The sequence below is a fragment of the Populus trichocarpa genome, chromosome 5, assembly GCF_000002775.5.
Source record: "Populus trichocarpa isolate Nisqually-1 chromosome 5, P.trichocarpa_v4.1, whole genome shotgun sequence".
Lineage (NCBI taxonomy): Eukaryota > Viridiplantae > Streptophyta > Magnoliopsida > Malpighiales > Salicaceae > Populus > Populus trichocarpa.
Window position 1 is genome coordinate 16,396,614 of NC_037289.2, and position 23,004 is coordinate 16,419,617.

The 23,004-nt window shown below is 36.5% G+C and overlaps 1 protein-coding gene across 1 annotated transcript; it reads left to right on the top strand.

The window, feature by feature from the left end:
* Positions 1 to 21,803: 21,803 nt before the first annotated feature.
* LOC7486599 (multifunctional methyltransferase subunit TRM112 homolog A) lies at positions 21,804 to 22,516 on the top strand. Its single transcript, XM_002306538.4, has one exon. The coding sequence runs from the start codon at positions 22,022 to 22,024 to the stop codon at positions 22,388 to 22,390; it is 369 nt and encodes a 122-aa protein (XP_002306574.2). The 5' UTR covers positions 21,804 to 22,021; the 3' UTR covers positions 22,391 to 22,516.
* Positions 22,517 to 23,004: the final 488 nt, after the last annotated feature.

Sequence of the window (23,004 nt, forward strand, 5' to 3'; positions counted from 1 at the left end):
TAGCTAAAGTCATAGGTTTGATAGGTTAACCTTGGTTGACTCGAGTTGTTTTTTTATGTTTTTTTTTTTTATAATTGACTTTACAGTTTTAGATACATCCTTCAATATAAGATTAATCAGGAATTGGACTTCATAATTTACTTTAATTTGCTTTCTATTGAGTTATATTGATCTCATGACTCAGGTCACGAGTTTGACAAGTTAACCCGGGTTGAATCGAGTCTTTTTTTTTGTTCTTTTTAATTGATTTTGTTTCCAATTTCATCCTTCAACATTGAGTTTATTGAAAATTGAGCTTCATAATTTATTTTAATTTGCTTTCTATAGGGTTATCACATTTTCATGACTCGACGTAACGGGTCAGATTCATGCAAGTTACAAAAATGTGTTTGTTATTTGTTTTGACCTATTCAGTTTATTTCTTTTATATCTAGATTATTTAGTAGTCAAATAAGTGTTTTTATTAATTTTTTCTTTTGTTTTATTTTGATTCTTCCTATCATATATATTTCGTACAAATTCACTTCGCTACTCGTGAAATTGTAATTATAGTTTTGTTTTGCTTGTTTTTAGCATCTTATTGATTCTTAAGTCACTTCATATATATTTGATTGAGTTATAATATCCATTGAGTTTGGTACATTGATTTTCAATTCTGAAAGACCTGCAAAAAGGTGAGCTGAGAGGTAAAAGGCGTAGTGAGAACAATTAAGTGAAAAGTCTTGAATTGTGTGAAACACAAGAGTTGCGAGGTATATTTTTCTTGCTACTAATAATTTTTGCAGATTCAAAGATGTCTGAAAATAACAAGTTCATGAAATCAAAAACGGATAACACCTTCTAGATGCAAGCTTTCGCCAAACAACTTGAGCTACTGACTAGGGTGACGAAGGATCTGAAAGATGAGATGATTTTGATGAGACAACAAAATGGTGGAGTTCGACGTAGGGCTGATCAGAGGAAATTCAATATGAGTGAGGGAGAGAAACTGAGGTTACGAGTTTCAAATATTTATGATCATAATGCTTCTATGATGTTAGATAAAAAGTGCGAGGTTGAATGAATTGCAAAAGTTTATAAAGAAATAAATAAAGAACATGAAGAATGGAGAGCTTCAGTTCAGCGTTTTAATGGTGAAAAATGAGAAATAGTAGTAGTGGTTATCATTCAAAAATATATACATAAGTGGATGGAAAGGTGTGCTTATTTGAAATTATTATCAGCTACTACTTTTCATATAATATTGTTGAAGGCAAATACAGGCATGAAAAGAACTCTAAAGGCTTCAACAAGAGGCTAAAGAATTGTCTATTACACCTATTGGTGATTCGAGAACATACCATCTTAAAGATAGAGGAAATAATATGATTTAGGTAAGGTCAAATTTAGATTTGGTTTGGTTCAATCTTGAAGATGTGAACTTGATGACCACGTGATCACGAGGATAAAAGATATAACCTGGTTCAAAAAGCCTAGCTCCGATACCAATTGATACAAAACTTTTGGTCACGCAACCCACAACAAAGATGATAACTTCCTAAAAAGAAATGAAAAATTAGGTTTGGTGATTATAAGAACTTTGTAATCACATGGTAACACAACCCACACACAAACGATACAATTCCTAAAATTATGCCAGGAAATCTTACCAGGGAATTGTAAGGATATATTTACAAATGATACATGTAAACAAACCTTGAAGATGATAATCAGGTTTGGTAAAACAAATGTTACCAGATGTTTCTAGAGGTCTTGTTTTATTTCGTATTAAATTTTTAGATCAATCCAACATCAGGAAGGCCTTACAATAAGGGTCTAGAAGCTACTATGCGTGATTTATATTAGCTTCCTTGTTGATTTAAGATTATTTTTTCTATTTTATTTATAACTCTTTTATTTTATTTTTTCAGAATTGTTTAGGATGTTTTTCAGCTATTATAAATATGGTTATTTATATTGTACTTAGGTTTTAAGTTTTCAGCCTTAGATTTATGAAATAAACTTGTGTTTTGCGTGTTACAACACATTTTCTTTGTTAGGACAGATAACAAATTTGACTTATCAAAGAACAACAATCTTCGTGGTATCATCCTATACTTGTCATTCGTGAATTGCTATTTATTGGGTGGGGGTTTCAAATTCGAATAGTGTTGGTGCTTAGATTTAAGGTAATCTTTGTATCACACTTTCAAATCTAATTTTTTAGCTTTCCGAGAGTTGTATCGTTTGCATATAGCTTACATGACCACTTGATCACATGGTTTGTATCAGTTATGCAAAAGGTTCTGAACACTTTGACATGGATTATTAGAACATAAAAGAGTGTTTGATATTATGGTACAAGGTGTTTTTCAAAACTGTTTTTTTTTAATGCATTAAAATAATTGTTTTAGATTCGTTTTATTTTTTACATTAGCAAATCAAAATCATTGAGAAATACTAAAAATAACATCAATTTGATGTATTTTCAAGACAAACACACTTTTGAAAAGCTTCAGAAAGTGAAAGCTACCACTCTCCTAAATGAGTATTGAATTGAAAGACCTGTTTGAAAGAAACAACTATTACTTTTGATACGACTATTGGATTACATTCAAGTTTTGCAAGAAGGTTTTACGGTTCTTGTTCTACAAATTCTAGAAAATATTGTTTTGGTTAATTTTATTATTTTCCTATTTAATTTCAAAATTTTAGCCTTAATTTTAGATTTTGTTTTATTTGTCCTATCTATTTATGAATTCATATTTTTTTTCTTGTAAATGTCGGTCTTAGACTTATTTAAAAGGCGGCTATCCTTTTTTATCATACAGACAATTAGAGAATAATTATTCAGTAATAAAAGTACAATTAAGATTCTTGTTTAAGAACTTTTTTTTGTGAAATTCTATCTTTCTTTGTTCTTTATTTCTTAATATAATTAACTTTGATTGTGTAAGTACTAATAGAACTCATTGGTGTACTTATCCACAAACCTCACCCTTTACCTCAATGTGTGGTGTCATTAGTATAAGGTTTGAGTGTACTTGAAGGGAAGGAAGTAATCCTTCATTTTTTTCTTCATCTTATCTTAGTCACTAATCTTAGATTTGCCTTGTATCTCTTGAGTATTTTTTTTATCTCTTCCCACCATACAGAAGCTCACCCTTTTATTTTGATAATAATAAACTTAACTCTTATTTGTTCTGAAACCTCATTAAAATTTAAAAATTCTCTTAACTTTATGGTACCAATCAACAAACTACTTGGCCTATAACGTACCTATAAACTTAATAAATTGTACTTGAAAATATAAGTCTTCACGATATTCATCTCGATCAAGAGATTGCATGCTTTCTATTCTTGTTTCTAAAATGGAAGCCACGTCCAGTCCATGAGAAAATGGTTTTCAAAACTAGATATGAATTTGTGAGCACTCTCATGTATTTCTTTGCCAAACAATTAGTTAATTTTGTACCATGCCTTTACAAGTCTTTTTTTTTTATTTGAGAAAACCCCACCCCCCGGAAAGCGCACTTTGTGGGCCCAGGTGAGCGAGTAAAACCCCAGCTGTCCTAGGCTCTTACAAGAGGTGCACGCCCTGACTCGAACTCGAGACCTGTTATGCAGATTTCAAGCCCTTTGCCATCACGCTACGCCCCTTGGGGACAAAAAACAAGCTTAAGGTCTGACCAGTTAAGCTACCCCTCAGAATTTTTACAAGTTCTTAATCACTAGCTCATAAATGTCTCATTCCTATGCAAAAACTTCATCCACTAGAAATCATCCCCCTACTACATGACGACATTCTATTATATGACCTCCTATTACCATGATTATTCAATAGCACACACAACAATTATTAGGAATCATTTGATTATGGTACCAACTAACATAGCTTAACCTAATCAAAATAGAAATAAAAGAATATTAAAGACAATTTCACAAAAATTGTTTAAAATAAGAACCCTAACTATAATTTTATTACAAAATAATTATTCTCTAATTGTATAGCTAATCAAAAAGGATAAACACCCTTTATGGTTTAAGATCACCAATGTTTATAAAGAAAAAAAAATTAGAATCCCTATATAACTAAGAGAAATTTAAAAAAATCAAAATTAAAGTTGAAAATCCAAAATTAGATATGAAAATAATAGAACTAACAAAAAGTACTATCTTCTAGGTTTTCTTAAAGCATTCATGAACTTATCTAACCAAGCGAGCTAACTCCCTATTGAATATGACTTGTAGAATCTCCTAAAATATTTTGAGTGTGATCCAATAATCAGATTAAAAATTATAATTATTTTCATCAAATATATCATTTGGCATGACCAATTTTATTTTTTTAGTTTGGATCTATTGATATGGTTCATAAATATATTTGCTAGTTTTTTCACATGTTCTAGTTGTAACAACTTTTTATCTAAGTGTTCATAACCTCCTGCATCCCTAAGATAAATGAATCTTGCATCATTTCACAAGAATTTTCCTTCAATAATTTTTTAGTAGAATTTGTAGAATTTAATATTAAGCTGAACCTTACTCTCTTTCCCTAGTACCATTAAAACCTAGGGTAAATTATTTTTTGATCCTTGTGTTTTTAATGAACTGATTAGTTAATCCATTTGTGTTTTTTAACCAAAAAAACCCTAACAATAAGTCCCTATATTTTCATATTTGATTGTAACTTGGTCCTTGATTTCTTATAATTATAAAATTGATTTTTTTTATATTATATTGTAATCAAATCTTCTAACCTTATCTTCGATAGAAAAATTATAAATGCATGTAAAAGGGATAATTTTTTTTTTAAAAAAAAAAAACAGTCAACTTTGATTAAAGAATGAACTTAAGATTTTAAAAAACTGAACGACTAACTTACAAAATCATAAAAAAAAAAAGCACAGAATATAATTTTATAATTTACTCTTAAACCTAATTCTCAAACTTGTGAACTCAACTAGCCACAAACACTAAAGGTCAAAGATGATAGATACCTGATTACCTATGCGTAACACCTCAAGCAAGTCGGATTAAAGCAGGTAAACTACAAAATCTAAAGAAGTTACATAAAATGTAAAGAAATTTGCCAATAATATAGGAGATGAAATGAAACCTTCAGTGCGAGAGACAAGACAATTATGATCAGAAAGAGAGTAATGGAGGATGTGACCCATTTGGCCTAAGAGGGCAGCGGCGTGCGTTGGAAGAGAAGTTGGTGCAGCAAACGCCCCCCTAATCTGCACCAATTTTCCCTTTCGTAACACACAAGACATTCTATACACGCTTGGATCAATTGCCTCGATGACATTTGTTCAAGCCTTTGTCCTTGTTCTGTATTACATGTTCTCTTTGTATAGGAATCTTACAAGTTCTCAATATGAAATACTAATAAAGCAAATGATTACGTACATACGGCCAGTAGCACAAGTCACTAATTAAAATCTTGGCTGCCTGCACTAAGTTTAATGAACGCCAATATACAGTCGAAGCATCTTGGATGACTTTTATTTGAATCATTTTAGAGGTAGTTTTACTTCAATCCTTAAGGGCAAGCAACTGATCTTGTTATTTAAACTTAGATATGTTGTTCATTATATTAGAGAATAATATAAATTATATCTTGAAATTTTATTAATAGCTTAAGTTATTAGGTTGGGATGATTCTTTAATATAATATCAGAATTTTGATGATCAAGTGATCATGAGTTCGAATCTCATTATCTTTATTTATTTGATAAAAATTAAGTATAAAGTAGTATGAGTCTACAAGTTTCAAACATAAAGAATTATCATTAGAGAGAATGTATTAGAGAATAATATAAATCATATCTTGTGATCTCACCTGACAATTTAAATTATTATGTTGAGATGTTTCTTTTATGCACCATCTCTAGCAAGAACAATAAATCAATTCAAGGTGTCTTCCTTGAATTGAACCTCTGCTGCAATTGGCATTTGAATTCATATGCTATTCATAAATGTTTCTATTATAACATGTAAATCAAGGTTGTATTTTGGCATTAAAATGGGTGGAAAGCAGGAAGCTTTTACAAATTCTTGGGGGCAATACCTCCTATGTGGCTTGGATAAGCCGAGTGATGGCGGCCATCTAGATCCAGGGTACTTCTGAAATTGGATAGAACTTTAGCTCTTATTTGCTGAAGAATATATGGTGCTCCCGATTTCTTTAAGCTAGCTCCTTTCAAACCTAAACTCTTATATAATTTGTCAGCATAATTCAGTGTCAATATCAATTGCCAACTGCTGAGACTGACCATTTTCCCATTAGACAAACATCGTCACTTTTCCATACTCATAAGCTTTTAACCCCATTTTCCACCTTACTTAGTTAGTAAACTGTCATATACTCTTAAACACGAAATTTTGGATTTTGGACCTTCAACCAAGGCTCCTTGTCTGGTGGACCATATAATTTGAACAGAAGGATGTGTGATGTCAGACGCTCTTTTTCTTTCCTCCAGATAGTATGCTAAACAAACTGATTTTCTTGCTTCGATGGGTTTACAACCAAACACATCTAACTCAAACTCCTTGGCGATCTACTAATTACAAGCCAATTTCTCGCACAAAAGACACCATGCCTGGATCAGGGCACATATTTTTTACACATTGTAACCATTATTTCTCTTCCCTGATCTATTTTGAATTTTTGTAGATAGCAGACGAGAGCAATCTATGAGCGCAAGACCAAATTGTTTGCCAGGAAGGTGGGGACTGGTATTACCCGTTGCAAGAGTAACTTGTGCAGACCGATTCTCGTGGGTCACCTAATCACGACTAGGAAAGCTAAAAGAAATTGCAAGAAAATTTAGTTGACTTGGTTTAGCACACGAAAATAACTAATTTCAACTCCTTCAAATCATGCCCAAGATTTCTCTAGATAGGTTGGACCCCACTGCAAAACTAATACGAGGAAACAATGCTATATATGCAAGTATACATGTACATACAGATTTGCGATTGAAGATAGACAAAATTGAAGTTAACCTTTTTTTTAATGAAGATTGAAGTTAACTTTTATGAATGATTATTGTATATCTCATTGCTGTTAATTACTTTGTCAACATTGTTGTCGCTTGTATTCCATGACAATCCAAAGATCAAGAGCGAAATGATGGGTAGCTAAACCTTGTTTGCACCAAAATTGTCTAAGCATCTAGTAAGACTAAAATAAACAATTCAAGCAGGTTTAGATTTGATGAAGTATTGAAAACATTTCAGAAAAAAAATAGGTATTTCCATGGCTGCATCCTTGGATAGTGATATAACTGGGTTGGTCTCTAGTTCATGGGTTGGACCTAGTGGCTAAACGTTCATTTGGAAAACAAGTCCCCTGAGAAATAGAGAAACTCTCTGATATTTAATTCAGTAACATGTAATAAACAAATAATGTAGAAACAAAAGAGTATAATGAAGGTGAAGGGAATGCATATCTGTAACATGGGAGTGGTTGTATGGCCTAGAGTTTCTTGGCGTAGAGCTATGAGAATGGTTGGCTTTGTATGGCGAGGTTTTATGGAGACTTGGATATGGCTCTAGCCTTTTTTTATGGCTAGTGACCGGTGACTGAGTGTATTTTATATATCCAGTTCTTAAACTTTTTCTTCATGGAGAATAAGGCATACTATTGATGGAACATAGTTAATCCTCTATTCTGCTCTGATACCAAAAAGAGAAATGATCATAGTATAGCCAGTAGAGAAAACAACAGAGAACAATAGGGTATTAAGGAAAGGTTTCTAGTATATTACTTCTTTTATTAATTGAAAGGCATATAAAAGAAATAATTACAAAACTCCTAGAAATAATTACTAGAATCTTATTACATTAATTGTGTGAGTGTGTGTAGAAATCATGTTTATTGTCAAAAGAACTCAACAAATCTCTTTCTGACATGTGAGTCTCTCTTCCACATTGAACACTACTAGCTACTCCTTCAACGGAAGTATCATCACAATTCAAGTGTGGCGTCACCACTTTCTTATTTAACCATGTATGGTGGAGGAAACCATATATAGGAGTGCCCACTTGTTCAACTATTGGGTGACAACAAGTACTAGTTACCATATCCTGAAAAGAACATTAAATACAATTCATGATTCATGCTGAATTAGTGGATTTCTTTTCCGTCGACTTACTGACATGAAAACCCACTGCAGAATTCTTGAAACAAAAGTATTCTCCAGTCATTTGGTTTTAAAAAAATGAGAGCAAAACAAAGATTTGGTGATCAAATCTCTTCAATTTCCATTAAGAAATGCAAATAGCAACACTAGAATCCTCTTCAAATATTTTTGGATCACGTAACAGTTCTTGGTATTATTTCTCAACTGTTGTACCAACCGCATATTAAAAAGTTCATGAGATTCATGCAAAGTGCAAAAAAGGCAAGGTCAATTCAGAACGTCAGTTCAAACTGTTATTTAAAATTTTGCAAAACAAAGATTTGTTTGCCATACACTTACGCTTCTTGCGTTGCTTCAACTTGCTATCCGTGACATCACACAAACAACTCAGGGTGGTTTGTGTGTGATATAAAAGTTCAATATCTAGTAAAATGAGATAAAACATCCAAGATAATTATAGTTGCATGCATGCAGATGTGTGAACAAATTAAACATGTCAAAGAAAGCAGACGCAGAGCCTGGAAATTTTCGAAGTGATAGTTTTAGCTGCTACTGAAGGAAATTGACATTCCACAGTAGCATTTTGCAAACATGATTGCATTTTGCGTTTCCTTTTTAATTCTAGATTGATCAATTAATGCAGGCACATAATCTTAGATTCAAGTTCAACAGATCATTTGAAGAAACAAAATCAGCATTTGCCTTAAATCCTGAATAGAGACAGTTTTCTTTTTTTTTTATAGTAATCGAGTATATTATAAATAGGCGACCCCATTAAGAAGATGAGGGCTGAAATAAGAAAGATTACAGGGGGGAATTAAATCATAAAGAGAACGAGGAATTTACAACCCCGACTAGTTAGTCAAGTTCATGATACATTCAGGATTTCTATAAAGATCGGAACCTGTGTAACTGAAATTTTTAACAGAGGACTTCAACCAAAAGGCCAACCGATGAAAGGTGAGGTCAAAAATTACATCCCAGTCTGGAGTTTTGGAGTCGAAGATCATATTGTTGCGCGCTATCCAAATTGACCAGTATAATCCTTTACAGAGAAGGGTAATTGCTTGACGTTGAAAATTTCCTTTTAACAGGTCGGACCATTCCTGAAGGTTATGATTTGGGTCTTTTGGCAGACAGCCTACACACCCAAACCATCTGAAGAGTCTACCCCAGAGAGACCAAGATGTAGGACAGAGATGGAAGAGATGATGTATAGTCTCAATCTCCTTGCAGCAGAAAGGGCAAAGAGCATCCTCATAATTGATGATTCTTCTCTTAGCTAAGAAATCTTTTGTGCAAACACTGCCGTTTAGGAGAAGCCATATGAACACATCTATTTTCGGAGGAGCAAACCCTTTCCAAAGCAGAGCAGGGGAGTGAAGGTTTGTTGAAACAATTAAACCATCTAGAAGATGGCATCCTGAGGAGACTGTGTAGACGTTGGAGCTGTGGGATTTCCAAATCTTTCTGTCTTCACCATCAGAGAAGACTAGACCACGTTCCACTTCTGCTATCAAGCTTTCCCACATACAGAGCTCGCGGGATCGAAGTGGTCTTCTCCAAGAAAGATTGATTGAGTTATCACTTTGGTTATGGACTTCTGCAATGCTTAAAGATTGCTGCAGGGAGAGGTTGTAAAGCCTAGGAAACATGAACTGAAGAGGGGCTGCATGGCCTAGCCAGGAATCAGACCAGAACCTGATGTTTCTCCCATCGCCCACCTTGAACCCGACATTGGATTGGAGGGGAGCGGATATGCTGTGATTTAAGGAAATTGCAGATACCAAGCCACGCCAAGTTGGAGATAAAGAGCCTGCAAACACAGGAAGGCCATTTACGAAATATGGCCGGTGCTTTCGTAGGATAAGATCTTGCCAACCTCCTACCACTCTTTTATCAAGGTTCCAGAGCCATTTAAACATCAGAGCTAAATTTTTGTTGTGAATAGAACCCAACCCAAGACCTCCAAGCGACTTACTCTTAATTACCTTGTTCCAAGCAACCTTACAAATACCATGTGAATTCGAGGTGCCCTTCCAGAGAAAACGACGATTGATGGAGGATATAGCCTTTGTAATTCCCTTTGGCATAGTAAAAACAGACATGTAGTATAGAGGTAAAGAGTTTAAGACAGATTTAATAAGACATATTCTCCCAGCCATGCTCAGAAACTTCCCTTTCCATTTGCTTAACTTTGCTTTGATTGTTGACAATACCGGTTTCCAAGTGGAGAGCCTAGTTGGGTTAGCACCAAGAGGCAGCCCGAGGTATGTGACTGGGAAAGTGTCACTGCGACAGAAAATTGCGTTAGCCAAACCTGAAGTGTATTTGTTGTCCAAATTAATTCCTATAAGTGAGCTCTTATAGAAATTAACTTTCAGCCCGGAAATGATCTCAAACCAGCGAAGGATCCTCTTGGCATGCAGAAGAGAGGAATAATCATTTGGCAGGAAAATCAAAGTGTCATCTGCATATTGCAAATGGGTTATGTGATGCCCTGGAAAAGTCTGCAAGCCTTTGAAGTAACCCGAATCAGATGCCCTGTTGAATAAAACTGATAGCCCCTGAACTGCTATGTCAAATAGGAAATGAGAGAGGGGGTCCCCTTGCCTGAGACCCCTCTCCACACTGAATTCTCTGCTAGGAGAGCCGTTTATGAGGATGGCCAATTTAGATGTGGACAAACATTCAGAAATCAGATTCCTCCAGTGAGAGCCGAAACCCATATAGTCCATGGTAGAATCGATATGCTCCCACAATATCGAGTCGAAGGCTTTATGAAAATCTACCTTTAGCAAAAACCAGTGGTCCTTCTTGCTGCGAATAGTATGGACAACCTCGTTTGCTATCATAAACCCATCTAGAATCTGACGCCCCGCAATGAAAGCAGACTGGTTTACACTTATCACATCTGGCAAGACACTTCTGAGCCTAGTGGACAATAGTTTTGCCACTATTTTATACAACCCATGAATCAAACTAATCGGCCGGAATTGGGAGAATCTGCACGACCCCTTAGTCTTCGGAATCAACGTTACAAAGGATGAGCCAATCCCCTTTGGTAATTTACCTGTTCTGAAAAATTCTTTGACCATCACAAAGATGTCGGAGCTGATAAGATTCCATGTCTTTTTATAGAAGGAGAAGGTGAGCCCATCAGGACCGAGGGCTTTTGAACCGTCACAATCCCATACAGCTTGCTTCACTTCCTCCAATGAAGGTAATCTTTCTAACCAAACTGATCTTGCTTCTGAGATTTTAGAGAATCCCGAGCCCTCCATTTCAATTCTTTTGCATTGTGGCTTGGCAAACAGAGATGAGAAGAAGTTGACAGCACCCTCTTTGATGTCATTTGGAGAGACTAAAAATCTATCATTCAGTTCAATCGTGCTGATGTGGTTGCGGCCATTCCTCAAACTTGCCGAAAGGTGGAAGAAACGGGTGTTTTTATCCCCCATTTTTCACCAATTTTGGCGGGATTTCTGTCTCCAAATATCCTCAATCTTCCTGCTGACATCCCAAAGCTCAGAGTTCAGATTCTTAAGCTTTGATTTTTCAGTCTCAGACAAGAGGCGCACCTCGCTTAAATCTTTGATGGTTGTGATGGAGTTCTGAATGTCTTCAAGTTTTGTATTTTGATTACCGAAAGTGGATTTGTTCCATTGTCTCAGTTTTTTCCCCAAAGTTCCTAGTTTCTTTACCAATCTATAGTCCCCTGGAAATTCCTTGTAGCTATCAGACCAGAGGATCTGAAAATCAGCTAAGAATGAAGGGTGAGACAACCAACAGTTAAGGAAGCGGAAAGGCTTCCATCCCCAATCAACCTTTGGTGTCTGAAGAAGCAATTGACAGTGATCAGACATCCCCCTAGGGTAGCGACTGAGTGATAAGAATGGAAATTGAAGGTGGAACTCTGGAGATGCAAAGGCCCTATCGATACAGCTTATGGAACCCCCCCTAAACCAAGTGAAACGGCTGCCCTGCAGTTTGAATTCAATCAGAGCACAATCGGATAGGAATTTACGGAGAGCAGCTGACCCTGAATGATTAATATAGCCGCTACTTCTCTCATGAGCATGAAGAGTTTCATTGAAATCACCTATCACAACCATTGGTAATTCAAAGGCAAACTTCAGAGTGGTGATGTCTTCCCACAGCTTAGCACGGTCTTGCACAGAAAATGCAGCATATACACCAACTACCATGCAGTTAAAGGAAGAATTAACATGTTTGCCGCTTAGGCTGATCCATTGGCCCCCAAATTCTATGGAATTAACCTCAAAGATAGAGCTATCCCACATCACTATGATCCCTCCTGATTTGCCAAAAGACTCTAGAAAAGCCCATTTAACAGTTACAACATTCCACAGATTTCTGATGAAGGAATCGCAGCAGTTATCTTTTTTTGTTTCTAATAGAAAGCAGATGCCAACATTACTGTTGAGCAACCTATTCCGGATGGAATATCGTTTGTTCAACATACCCAACCCACAACTGTTCCAAGCAAAGATATTCATAGATATAGCAAGACCAAGCCTGATCAAACTTAGTAGGGTGAGGAACTTACAGTTGATTGACTGATGTCCACTCGTCTACTTCTCTGTCAATGTTCCCCCGAACTCCCTCTTCATACCCTATAAGATCTTGGTAGATTCCCAATCCCAGAGCCGCTGCATCATGTAACATTTCCCGAGTCTCCTTGTCTCTATCAAAACCATCAGCCTGATTATCCTTGTAGGCTGCTTCAAACCGAACATTTCCTTGCTTAATTCCTGAATTGAGGGAATCAAAGGAGACACCTTTCTCGGTAGTGTTGGCTACACTACCGCTAGCTTGCAGCACTTTCAGTTTCCTTGTTTTGCTTCTAGCATTCCTGTTGTTTTCTTTGATCGATTCTGAGGAGGCCTGCTGGCTGCACTGAGAGTTCAAAGGGCTTGGTAGACTAGTATGTGCATCACTGGTCTCTGTATCCATGGAGGCATGGTTTGGGGTAATATCTGCATGTTTATCAGAAGATGACTTAATAGCAGGGGATGAGCTATTATCTTTTAGATATTTGTTTCTGTAGGAGTCAGGAGCAACATCTACTAAGCCTCTGTTAGCCAAAGCATGTCTGTTTTTCTTCACTTTCTTTCTTTTTATGCATGTATATTTAGGGCCAATTCTTCTGATTGGTCTAAGCTTCTTCCTTTTTCTTTCCTTTCGTTCCATATCCACCACTTCTTGAGGTTCCGCCAGATCACGTATGAAATCCGAGTAGGAGTTCTGCAATTGATTCTGATCTAAATTCAAGGTTCTTGCTGTTTTGGAGGAGGACCTTAAATCTTGGGATGAAGAAGTGTTACATAGCCTTGTTCCTTTCACCTGGCCTGTGATGCCTTTTTTTCAGTGCCCACTCCTGTAACTGATTGTACTGAGACATCTGTGCTGCTGTTACTGTCGGTTGCCTCTTGCATGTTTTCCTTTAATCTGTTATCGTGTGACATTATAGGGGGTGGCTGATATGTATCATTGTGTATTTGATGATCTGTCGTCTGGAGGTTATGTGTTTCATCTGTTTCAGGGAAAAGGCATGCGTTTTTTGAAATTGTGTCAGTTTGATCCCAGTTGTTTGTTGGCCCAGTGTGCCCCTGACAGAAGATGAAAGAGAAATCACTATCCACATCCGTCTTTTGTTGCTCTGTTATAGTAGTGTTCGTTGCACAAAGGTCACCGCCAGGGTCAGTAGTCTTTAAGCCCGCTGCCGTGACCTCATCTGAAGTGGCAAAGTCGCTGCATGACTCTTCATCTAATGTTGCAGTAATATCCATTGAATGTTTGATTGTAGACAGTAGGGGACAAAAATCCGGTTTCATTTCCATGATTGAGATATCAAATTCGTCGCCATCTAAAACCAATAAAACATGCTCATTTAGAGTTTCAAAGGAAGTTGTGCTCAGCAACACTTTTACTCCCGTGAGCGATCCTTGGCTCACGCTGGTGATGTCGTATCCAACCATCTTCCCTGCTTTCTCAATAATTGATTCAATACATCTGCGGTTCCATCCTATCAAAGGTAATCCCAGTATAGACACCCACACAAATCTATCTGTAGCTTTAGCTCCCTTTTTCCATGGTTTCAGATGAGAGAATGATGTTTTCAAAACAGAGGATCCATTAACCAGCTCTTTCTCCATAGATTCTCGATTTGAAAAGGTAATGACTGCTTGGCTTGCTCCCAGAAAACGGAAGCCCACTGTCTGCCTAATATTTTTTAGAACCATATGCTCAAGGTGAGCATAGTCCACGTTTGTGTTTATGGATCCCACTAAACTTCTTAGAAGCCATTCCTTGTCATCAGGGATAGACTCATAGTACACCGTCTTCTTTGGGTGCTTTGTGTCAGAGAGAGCTTCAACAAATGTCCGGGAGTCCCTGAAGGTGAGTTTAGGCATGGCTTTTGGTTGTGGTTGTGGTTTTATAACAAGGTCTGGTTTTTTCCCTTCTGGATCTTTTTGAAATCTGACTGGGTTTGCATGAATTTTGTATGAATCGAACCAGATAAGGTTCAAGCTGTCACAAATTTCAGATTCTTTTAAAGTGGAGAGGAAGGAAACAAAGCCAAACCGTCTCCCTCGTGATGTTTTTTTCCTGGAGACAAAAAGATTGGTAACATGACTAATCTTTGAAAGCCTCTTTTTGAGGTCATGATAATCTAACCATGATGGGAAACGTTCAAAAAAGAACTTAGAAGGGGCAAAGACTGGGAAGGTTGTGTTAGAAGGAGGATTGTTGTTCTGGACGTTTCTGGTTTGGTGCACAGGTGTCGAGAGGCTTAGTGTAACAGGGGGGATGGAAGGTTGTTGTGGGTGTTTAGGTGGGGGAGGGGGAGGGGGAGGGTAAGGATCTGTGAACTTGAAAGTTGTGTTTACCGGTATTTGAGAGGCTAGAGTATTCAGAGTCTGTGGAGTTGTAGGAGTCTGGTTTGCAGTGGTGATCGAAGGCTTTTTGGATGGGAGCATGTTTGCAGGTAACACCTTTATTTCTCTATTTGTGGAAATCAACATTACCAAAACAGGGAACTAAGTTTCCCAGCAGTAGGTAGCAGAGCTGTATTCCCATCATTCCTGTGAATACAGAGGAAGTGGTGGTGGGTCGACTGAGTTAGCGGGAAGTGATGGGCTGAGGTTTGTTTAGAAGAAACAGAGGAAGAGAGGGGGAAGATCTTGTGGGGAGCGGCTGGTTTTATTTCTCTAGTTTTGGTCAGGGAAGGGAGAGTGAGATCTGTCGGTTGAGGGAAGGGAAAACTTTGGCTGATGAGAGGGGGGAGAGGTGTTGAGAAGGGGAGGCTTCTGTGTTAGTGGGCGGCGGCTCTTTTCAAAATGTGAATCTAATTACCACAAACCAAAATCAAGAGCAAAAACTGACGAAGATCTTCAAGCTAAAGCAAGTTAGATTCCAAACCAAAACCAAGGCAGTTGCTGGTGGTGGTGCTGCAGCACGAGATGCTCCTCATTGCTGCTGAGACAAGTGGTCACGCTTCTGGATCCAAAGGAGCCGCTGCTGGATCCACCGCCAGTGCTGGAGCCGCTGGAGCCATCCCTGCCACTGCCTGACTAGTTGGAGATGTTGGATCCGTTGCTGGTTGAGGTGGATCTGGATCTGCTGCTGCTGCTGCGTTGCTGGAGCTCCTTGCCGCTGGATCTTAGTGTAGGGTCCTCTAAAATCTTTCCTCCTTTCCTTGAGTTTATTGCTAGCTTTTTCTGTCTTGCTTCAGCCAATTGTGTTGGGAGCCAGTTGGAGATGCTGGATCCGCTGCTGGTGGAGGTGGATCTGGATCTATGGCAGCTGAGAGGGAGGTTTACTTTACTGTAGCAACTTCCATGGTGATCACCGCTTTACTACCGTCACATCTCTCTGAACCTTCCTTCAACCCTCCACTTTTGATCACCAAAGTGTCATCTTGGAGTAGCTTGCTGTCAGAACTTGGCAAGATGGCTCCTAAATTGCTTCTGTTTTTGCTTTTTAGCGCTATAGTTTGCTCCACCAGTGCTAGGAAACTTGTAAGTACTGGAAAGGGTTCTTTTGAGGACGATAAAACTTTGTTTCGTCGCCCTAGGTTTGGTGGTGGAGCTGGAGGAGAGGTGGCGGGCTTGGTGGTGGAGGTGGATTTGGTGGGGGTGCTGGTGGTGGATTGGGAGGAGGTGCTGGTGGGGCTGGAGGGTTTGCTGGCGGCGCTGGTGGTGGCCTTGGAGGTGGATTTAATAGAGACAGTTTTCTTGTTCTTCAAACATTCAAGACAATATGCATCCTTACGTCCGCGTGCATCTTTTTTGTTTTTTGTTTTTTTTGTTGAAATCGAGAATAGATATATAATAATGAGAGAAAAGCTTATCAGTGTGGGCAGAGCTTTAGCTACATAGATTATAGCCTAGGCATCAGCCTAATTACAAGAAAGAAATACAAGAAAACATAAGACCCTACTATTAAAGCAAGCAATACAAAACCACTCAAAATCAGAACTTAAGCAGACCAAGTCGAAATGCATTTGTGATTCCTGTACAGATCAGCACCGGTATACCAAAATAAAGAGTTCAGATTCCTGATTCAGCCTGCAATAAAGTAAAACAAAAGCCATAGGATATCTTCCCAGATTGGTTTTTTTTCCTCAAATATCAAGGTGTTCCTAGCATTCCATATAGTCTACACAATGCTAAACATAAAGCCCCCCCAAACAGATTTTTCAAACTTACAGTGGTTGCCCTGCAGAAGACCTAGCCATTGACATTGAAGGTCGTCAAGGGCATACGGCATTACCCAGCTCAGACCTCTCCAAGCTACAATTTTATTCCATAGTTTCCAAGCCACTAGGCAATGCATGAGGATGTGGGAGACAGTTTCTGAATGCTGCTCACAAAAAGGGCACCAGTCCTCCTGAGGGCTTAGAATGTGTCTCTTCACCAGGAAGGCTCTTGTGCAAAGGCTTTCATTTAAGGCCAGCCATAAAGTCATTTCTGTTTTTGGAGGACAAATGGATTTCCAAACATCTGTGACATAAGTTGTAAAACCAGCATACCTGATCCTTTCAAGGGCAAGCATACAAGAGTTTACAGTATAGCCTCCATCCTTCCCCCATTCCCAAATCAATCTGTCTTCTTTCAATTGATGAATAACTGCAAGATTAAGATAAGACAATAATGTTTGAAACAGTAGGTTCTCACTAGTTCTGAGGGGCCTTCTCCATTTCAGATTCCAATGATTTATAAATAAATATTTTAGCTACATAATAAAAAACTAATAAAATAAAAACTAAATAAGTCTGAGGGGTAGCTCAACTGGTCAGATTTTGAGTTTGATTCCTAATGATCACAAGTTTGAGTCCTCTCACGGTCACTGGACTCTTACATGGTCATTAACTTCAGGACTCGTGGGATTAGTTGAGGTACGTGTAAACTGACTCAGACATTCACGTTAATAAAAAAATCATAAAATAAAAACTAAGTAATAAAATGACTTTTTAAATAAAAATATTTAAACATAAAGTCAACAATCATTTTATTTATAAATTGTACCATATACAAAAATATTAGATAAGTTAGAGAGAAAGAAACCAGAAGACTTTTAAGTGCAAAAAACAATAAAAAAAAATCATGTTTTGATGAAATGAAAAAAAAATGAAGTTATCGAATTGTAGAGATAAAAAAAAAAGAATCAAAATGGAAAAATCAGGCAAAAAATGTCTAGTAAATGGACAGTTTTGGTGAATGAGTGAACGATGATTTTCTGAAGCTAGCTCCTTTCAAACCTAAACTCCTATTTAATTTGTCAATATCGATTGCCAACTGCTGAGAGTGACCATTTTCCCATTAGACAAACATTGTCCTTTTCCATACTCGTAAGCTTTTAACCCCATTTTCCACCTTACTTAGTTAGTAAACTGTCATATACTCTTAAACACGAAATTTTGGATTTTGGACCTTCAACCAAGGCTCCTTGTCTGGTGGACCATATAATTTGAACAGAAGGATGCGTGATGTCAGACGCTCTTTTTCTTTCCTTCTGATAGTATGCTAAATAAACTGATTTTCTTGCTTCGATGGGCTTACAACCAAACACATCTAACTCAAACTCCTTGGCGATCTACTAATTACAAGCCAATATATATCTCGCACAAAAGACACCATTCCTTGATCAGGGCACATATTTTTTACACATTGTAACCATTATTTTTCTTCCCTGGTCTACTTTGAATTTTTGTAGATAGCAAACGAGAGCAATCTATGAGCGCAAGACCAAATTGTTTGCCAGGAAGGTGGGGACTGGTATTACCCGTTGCAAGAGTAACTTGTGCAGAGCAATTCTCGCGGGTCACCTAATCACGACTAGGAAAGCTAAAAGAAATTGCAAGAAAATTTACTTGACTTGGTTTAGCCCACGAAAATAACTAATTTCAACTCCTTCAAATCATACCAACGCTTTCTTTAGATAGGTTGGACCCCACTGCAAAACTAGTATGAGGAAACAATGCCTGTATATGCAGGTATACATGTACATACAGATTTGCGATTGAAGATGGACAAAATTGAAGTTAACCTTTTTTTTTCTTTTATAAAGATTGAAGTTAACTTCTATGAATATTGATTATGGTATATCTCATTGCTGTTAATTACTTTGTCAACTCTGCTGTCGCTTGTCTTCCTTGACAATCCAAAGATCAAGAGCGAAATGTGGGTAGCTAAACCTTGTTTGCACCAAAATTCTCTAAGCATCTGCTAAGACTAAAATAAACAATTCAAGCAGGTCTAGATTTGATGAAGTCGTGAAAACATTTCAGACAAAAAAAAAAAAAAAAGTGTTTCCATGCATAGCTGCATCGAGGATGTTAGTATATTAATTGAGTTGGTCTTTAGTTCATGGGTTGCACCTAGTGGCTACACTTTCTTAATTGGAAACAAGTCCCCTGAAAGATATATAGAGCGACTCTTCAATACTCAAATCAGTAACATGTAATAAATAAATAATGTGTAACATGTAATAAATAAATAATGTAAAAACAAGAAAGTATTAAGAAGGGCACTTGAGGGTCTAGCTGCTGTGGTCAACCGTGTGACTTGTTCCGCCCCCGTTCCGGGTTCGACCCTCTATGTGCACGCCTGTCACCCCCGCGGTGCCTTACCTGCTCCTGGGCTTGCAGGATGTCCAGTGGGCCGTGGGGAATAGTCGTGGTGCGCGTAAGCTGGCCCGGACACCCCACGTAAATCAAAAAAAAAAAAAAAAAAAGTATAATGAAGGTGAAAGAAATGCATATCTTTAACATGAAAGTGATTGTATGGGCCTAGAATTGCTTGGCGTAGAACTATGAGGATGGCTAGCTTTGTATGTATGGTGGGATTGTATGGAGACTTGGCTATGGCTCTAGCCTTTTTTATGGCAAGTGACTAATGACGGGTGTATTTTATATATCCAATTCTTCAACTTTCTTCATGGAAAATAAGGCATACTAGTGCTCAGCATTGATTGTGAAGTTGACAATCAATTGGAGGAAAAATATATACATGAAGATTTTGTGTGCATGCATGACTCTTGGGAAACAATAAAAAAAATACATAGAATGGTGTATAGAGACAAGAAAGTTGTAATGGAGTCATGGAGTTTTTATCATGGAGATTTTTGTTGAAGATACCTTAGACATGGGAAACAATGACTTTTAGGCATGAATATTTTTTTACCATTATTATGTTGGTATTTGAAATTGCTGATGGAATAAAAAACTAACTATGGTAGTATTTCGTTGCTTTTTTTGTCGATAATTTTCAATATTGATGAAATATTCCACTAGAATTTTCAATTTTTTTGTAGTGTTATATATCTTAGATGCAAATTATAGTTGTTAAGTTCATATGATTTTTTTTTCTTCTTATAGATGTATTATTCAAATACAACTCACCTATTTAAAAATTAAAAGGAACAAATTCTTTAATTTTTTTATAATTAAAATAAATGTTCATAAAAAATCCAATAATTTAGATTTTGAGGGAAAATGTATTTCTCTTATCTAAATGTATTTTTTATTTATGTTTTTTTATTTATTTTGACGGAACAATGATTTCTTTATTAATAACATGGATAATTGAAAAAAAAACTTAAATCAATATATATATATATAAACTCAAATGATTTAAATTCAACAAGAAAAAAATGCATTTTTTTATTCAAAACTTCATTTTTATTATTTGTTAGATTTTTTTTCTAATTTTGGAGGGAACTTAGTTTTTTATTATCAAAATCTTGGTTATTCAAATAAAAATTATCATGATATGTAGAACAATTATAAAGAAAAAATTAAAAAAAAATAAGTTTTTAATTATTTTCATATGATTTTATAAATATAAAAGTTACAAACATTAATAACAACGATAATAATGATAACAACAACAATATATATATATATATATAAACATTGTGCCCATTAGTTTCTTATGTAGTCATAAAACAAATATTGCAATAAAAAGCTCAAATACCATTTAAGAAACATGGAATGATTCAAATATCATTGTAATTAATTATCTAAATAGTATTTTATTTTAAAATATAAAAAACTAAAAAAAAATAAGGGTCTAGAGAATCAAATTGAGGTACTTTTAGGCTTGAAAAGATATATGGCCTATGCATTGCTGGGATTTGTGATTTAGGTGAGTTTTTATTATATAGATTTTTGGATGACACATCATTCGCGTGTAAGCATCGAACTTGTGTCTAGTGATAAAAAAAAATTCGAAGTTTTTGGATCTCAAGCCATTTTTCACCCCAAAACATGGAAAAAATCTTATAGACCTCTAAACCTTATTTCCATCAACAAAATATATTTTAATCAATCTAAAAACTTAAAATCAAATTAAATTTAAATAAAAAAAATTTAAGACTCAAACTATTATTTTCTGATATTACTGAAGGTTAAAACCACCTCCATTGAATTTATCTCTTAAAGTCGAATCCATGTACTCCAATTTTGGTGTTATTGGTGACCAAAATTGAGGCACCAGAGAGCATTTTCTATCTTCAACTTTTCAAGTGAATCTCAATTTTCAAAGACTAAAATATAACAAACATAAAATTTAGGATCAAAACATAACAATAAAATATAAGGGGATCAAATATGAGAAAACTACAACTTAAGGAATCAAATGAAACTTTTACATGCTTTTTATGAAAAAATCCTTTGTTTCTTCCTTAATGTCATTTTTTGTCCTTTATCTCTCAATTTATTATTTTAAATAAAAGCAAAATCTCAATTTTATAAAATTCAAAGTTAATTAAATATTGAAACATTTAACAAAATATTAGATAAATTAGAGAGAAAGAAACCAGAACATGTTTTAGTGCATAAAAACATAAAAAAAAAAATTAATTTGGCTAGATTAAATTAAAAAAAAATAAGTTATCGAATTGTAGATAGAAAAAAAAGAATCAAAATGGAAAAATCAGGCAAAAAATGTCTAGTAAATGGACAGTTTTTGTGAATGAGTGATTCTGAACAGTAGAAAAGGGACCTCTACATAGTTATTTTAGTTTTGTTTGTTAATTGTTAATAAATACAAATGTGAAATACCATTTTTTTTTTATTGTCCTTGGATACTGAATTAAAAAGCTCAAGTATGCAAACAGAAGAGGCCTCCTTTTAAGAAGGCCCAGAATCAGCATATAACCAGGCTTAGGGTTTAGCTCTTGCACCACCTGAATTACCCTAGCTAGTCCTCAGCTAAGCGAGGCCGTGGTCGTCCTTCTGAAAACAAATCTCCTTCCCTTCCTTCCTCCTCTGCAACACTCTAAAAACCCATTTACCCTCCTCTGCTTCGGTGCTGGCTTGCAGCTACTGTTGAGACTTGAGAGACAGGGAGGGATCGGACATGAGGCTATTTACTCACAACATGCTGTCCTCCAATATCAAGGGAGTTTCCAACGGCTTCCCTTTACGAATCGAGGTAGAGCAAGTGCTCGAAAAGCAAGTGGACTTCAATCCCGATTTCGTCAAAAACTTGTTCCCTAAGCTCGAGTGGAAAGCCCTTGTCGACGGCGCACGAACCTTGGGCTACGCTGAGCTTCCCGAGGAGGCCGATTCATCGATGCTTGAGTCTGAGGAATTCTTAAGGAAGGTTCACCACGCTCTTTTGGAGCTTCACCTCGAAGAGGGGGCTTTGACTTGTCCTGAGACAGGAAGAAAGTTTCCGGTTACTAAAGGGATACCCAATATGCTTCTTCATGAAGATGAGGTTTGAGATGTTTGTTGTTTCTTCAGATTAGGGTTCTTGTTTTGGGGGGATTGAGGGTTTTGGGGTTTTCTTTAGATACTGTCATTTTGGGTTATGAAGATTTGTGGAAAGAAAATATTGCAATTGCCTCAATGTTTCTTGTGTGTGTATTATCATAATCTATTTGTTTCGAAGTGAATCCTAGACATGAATTTCTGTCCTCCATTGTTATCGCACCAAATGTCTTTAAGGTCCTGATTTGTAAGCCGCAGTATTCAGATGTTACCATCAGTTTTGGAAACAAGTCTACAGTTGCCTGGATCGCTCAGTTAACAAATGTTGGCGCGTATCACTGGGAAACAATTACTCCAATCCGAGCAATTTATGAATCTAAACATATATAACTCTGTTGAAGTACATACTCAAATGTGAATAAATCAAATTAGACCGCAAGGTCAATCATCTTGCTTTCAATCCATCCTCGTCGCGAGATGGTGCTTCACCAGGAGGACCGGAACACTTCCCTCTCCTGCTCAGAGCAATACATTGTTATAGATGTCGAGATGCTGAAAAAACCACCACATCAGGTCTCTTCAAATTATTGGACTGCGGCAAATGTCCTGCATCTACCATGTAGTTAA

Excerpts from the sequence above, each read along its gene's own strand:
- LOC7486599 (XM_002306538.4), top strand. The coding sequence starts at position 22,022 with ATGAGGCTATTTACTCACAACATGCTGTCCTCCAATATCAAGGGAGTT.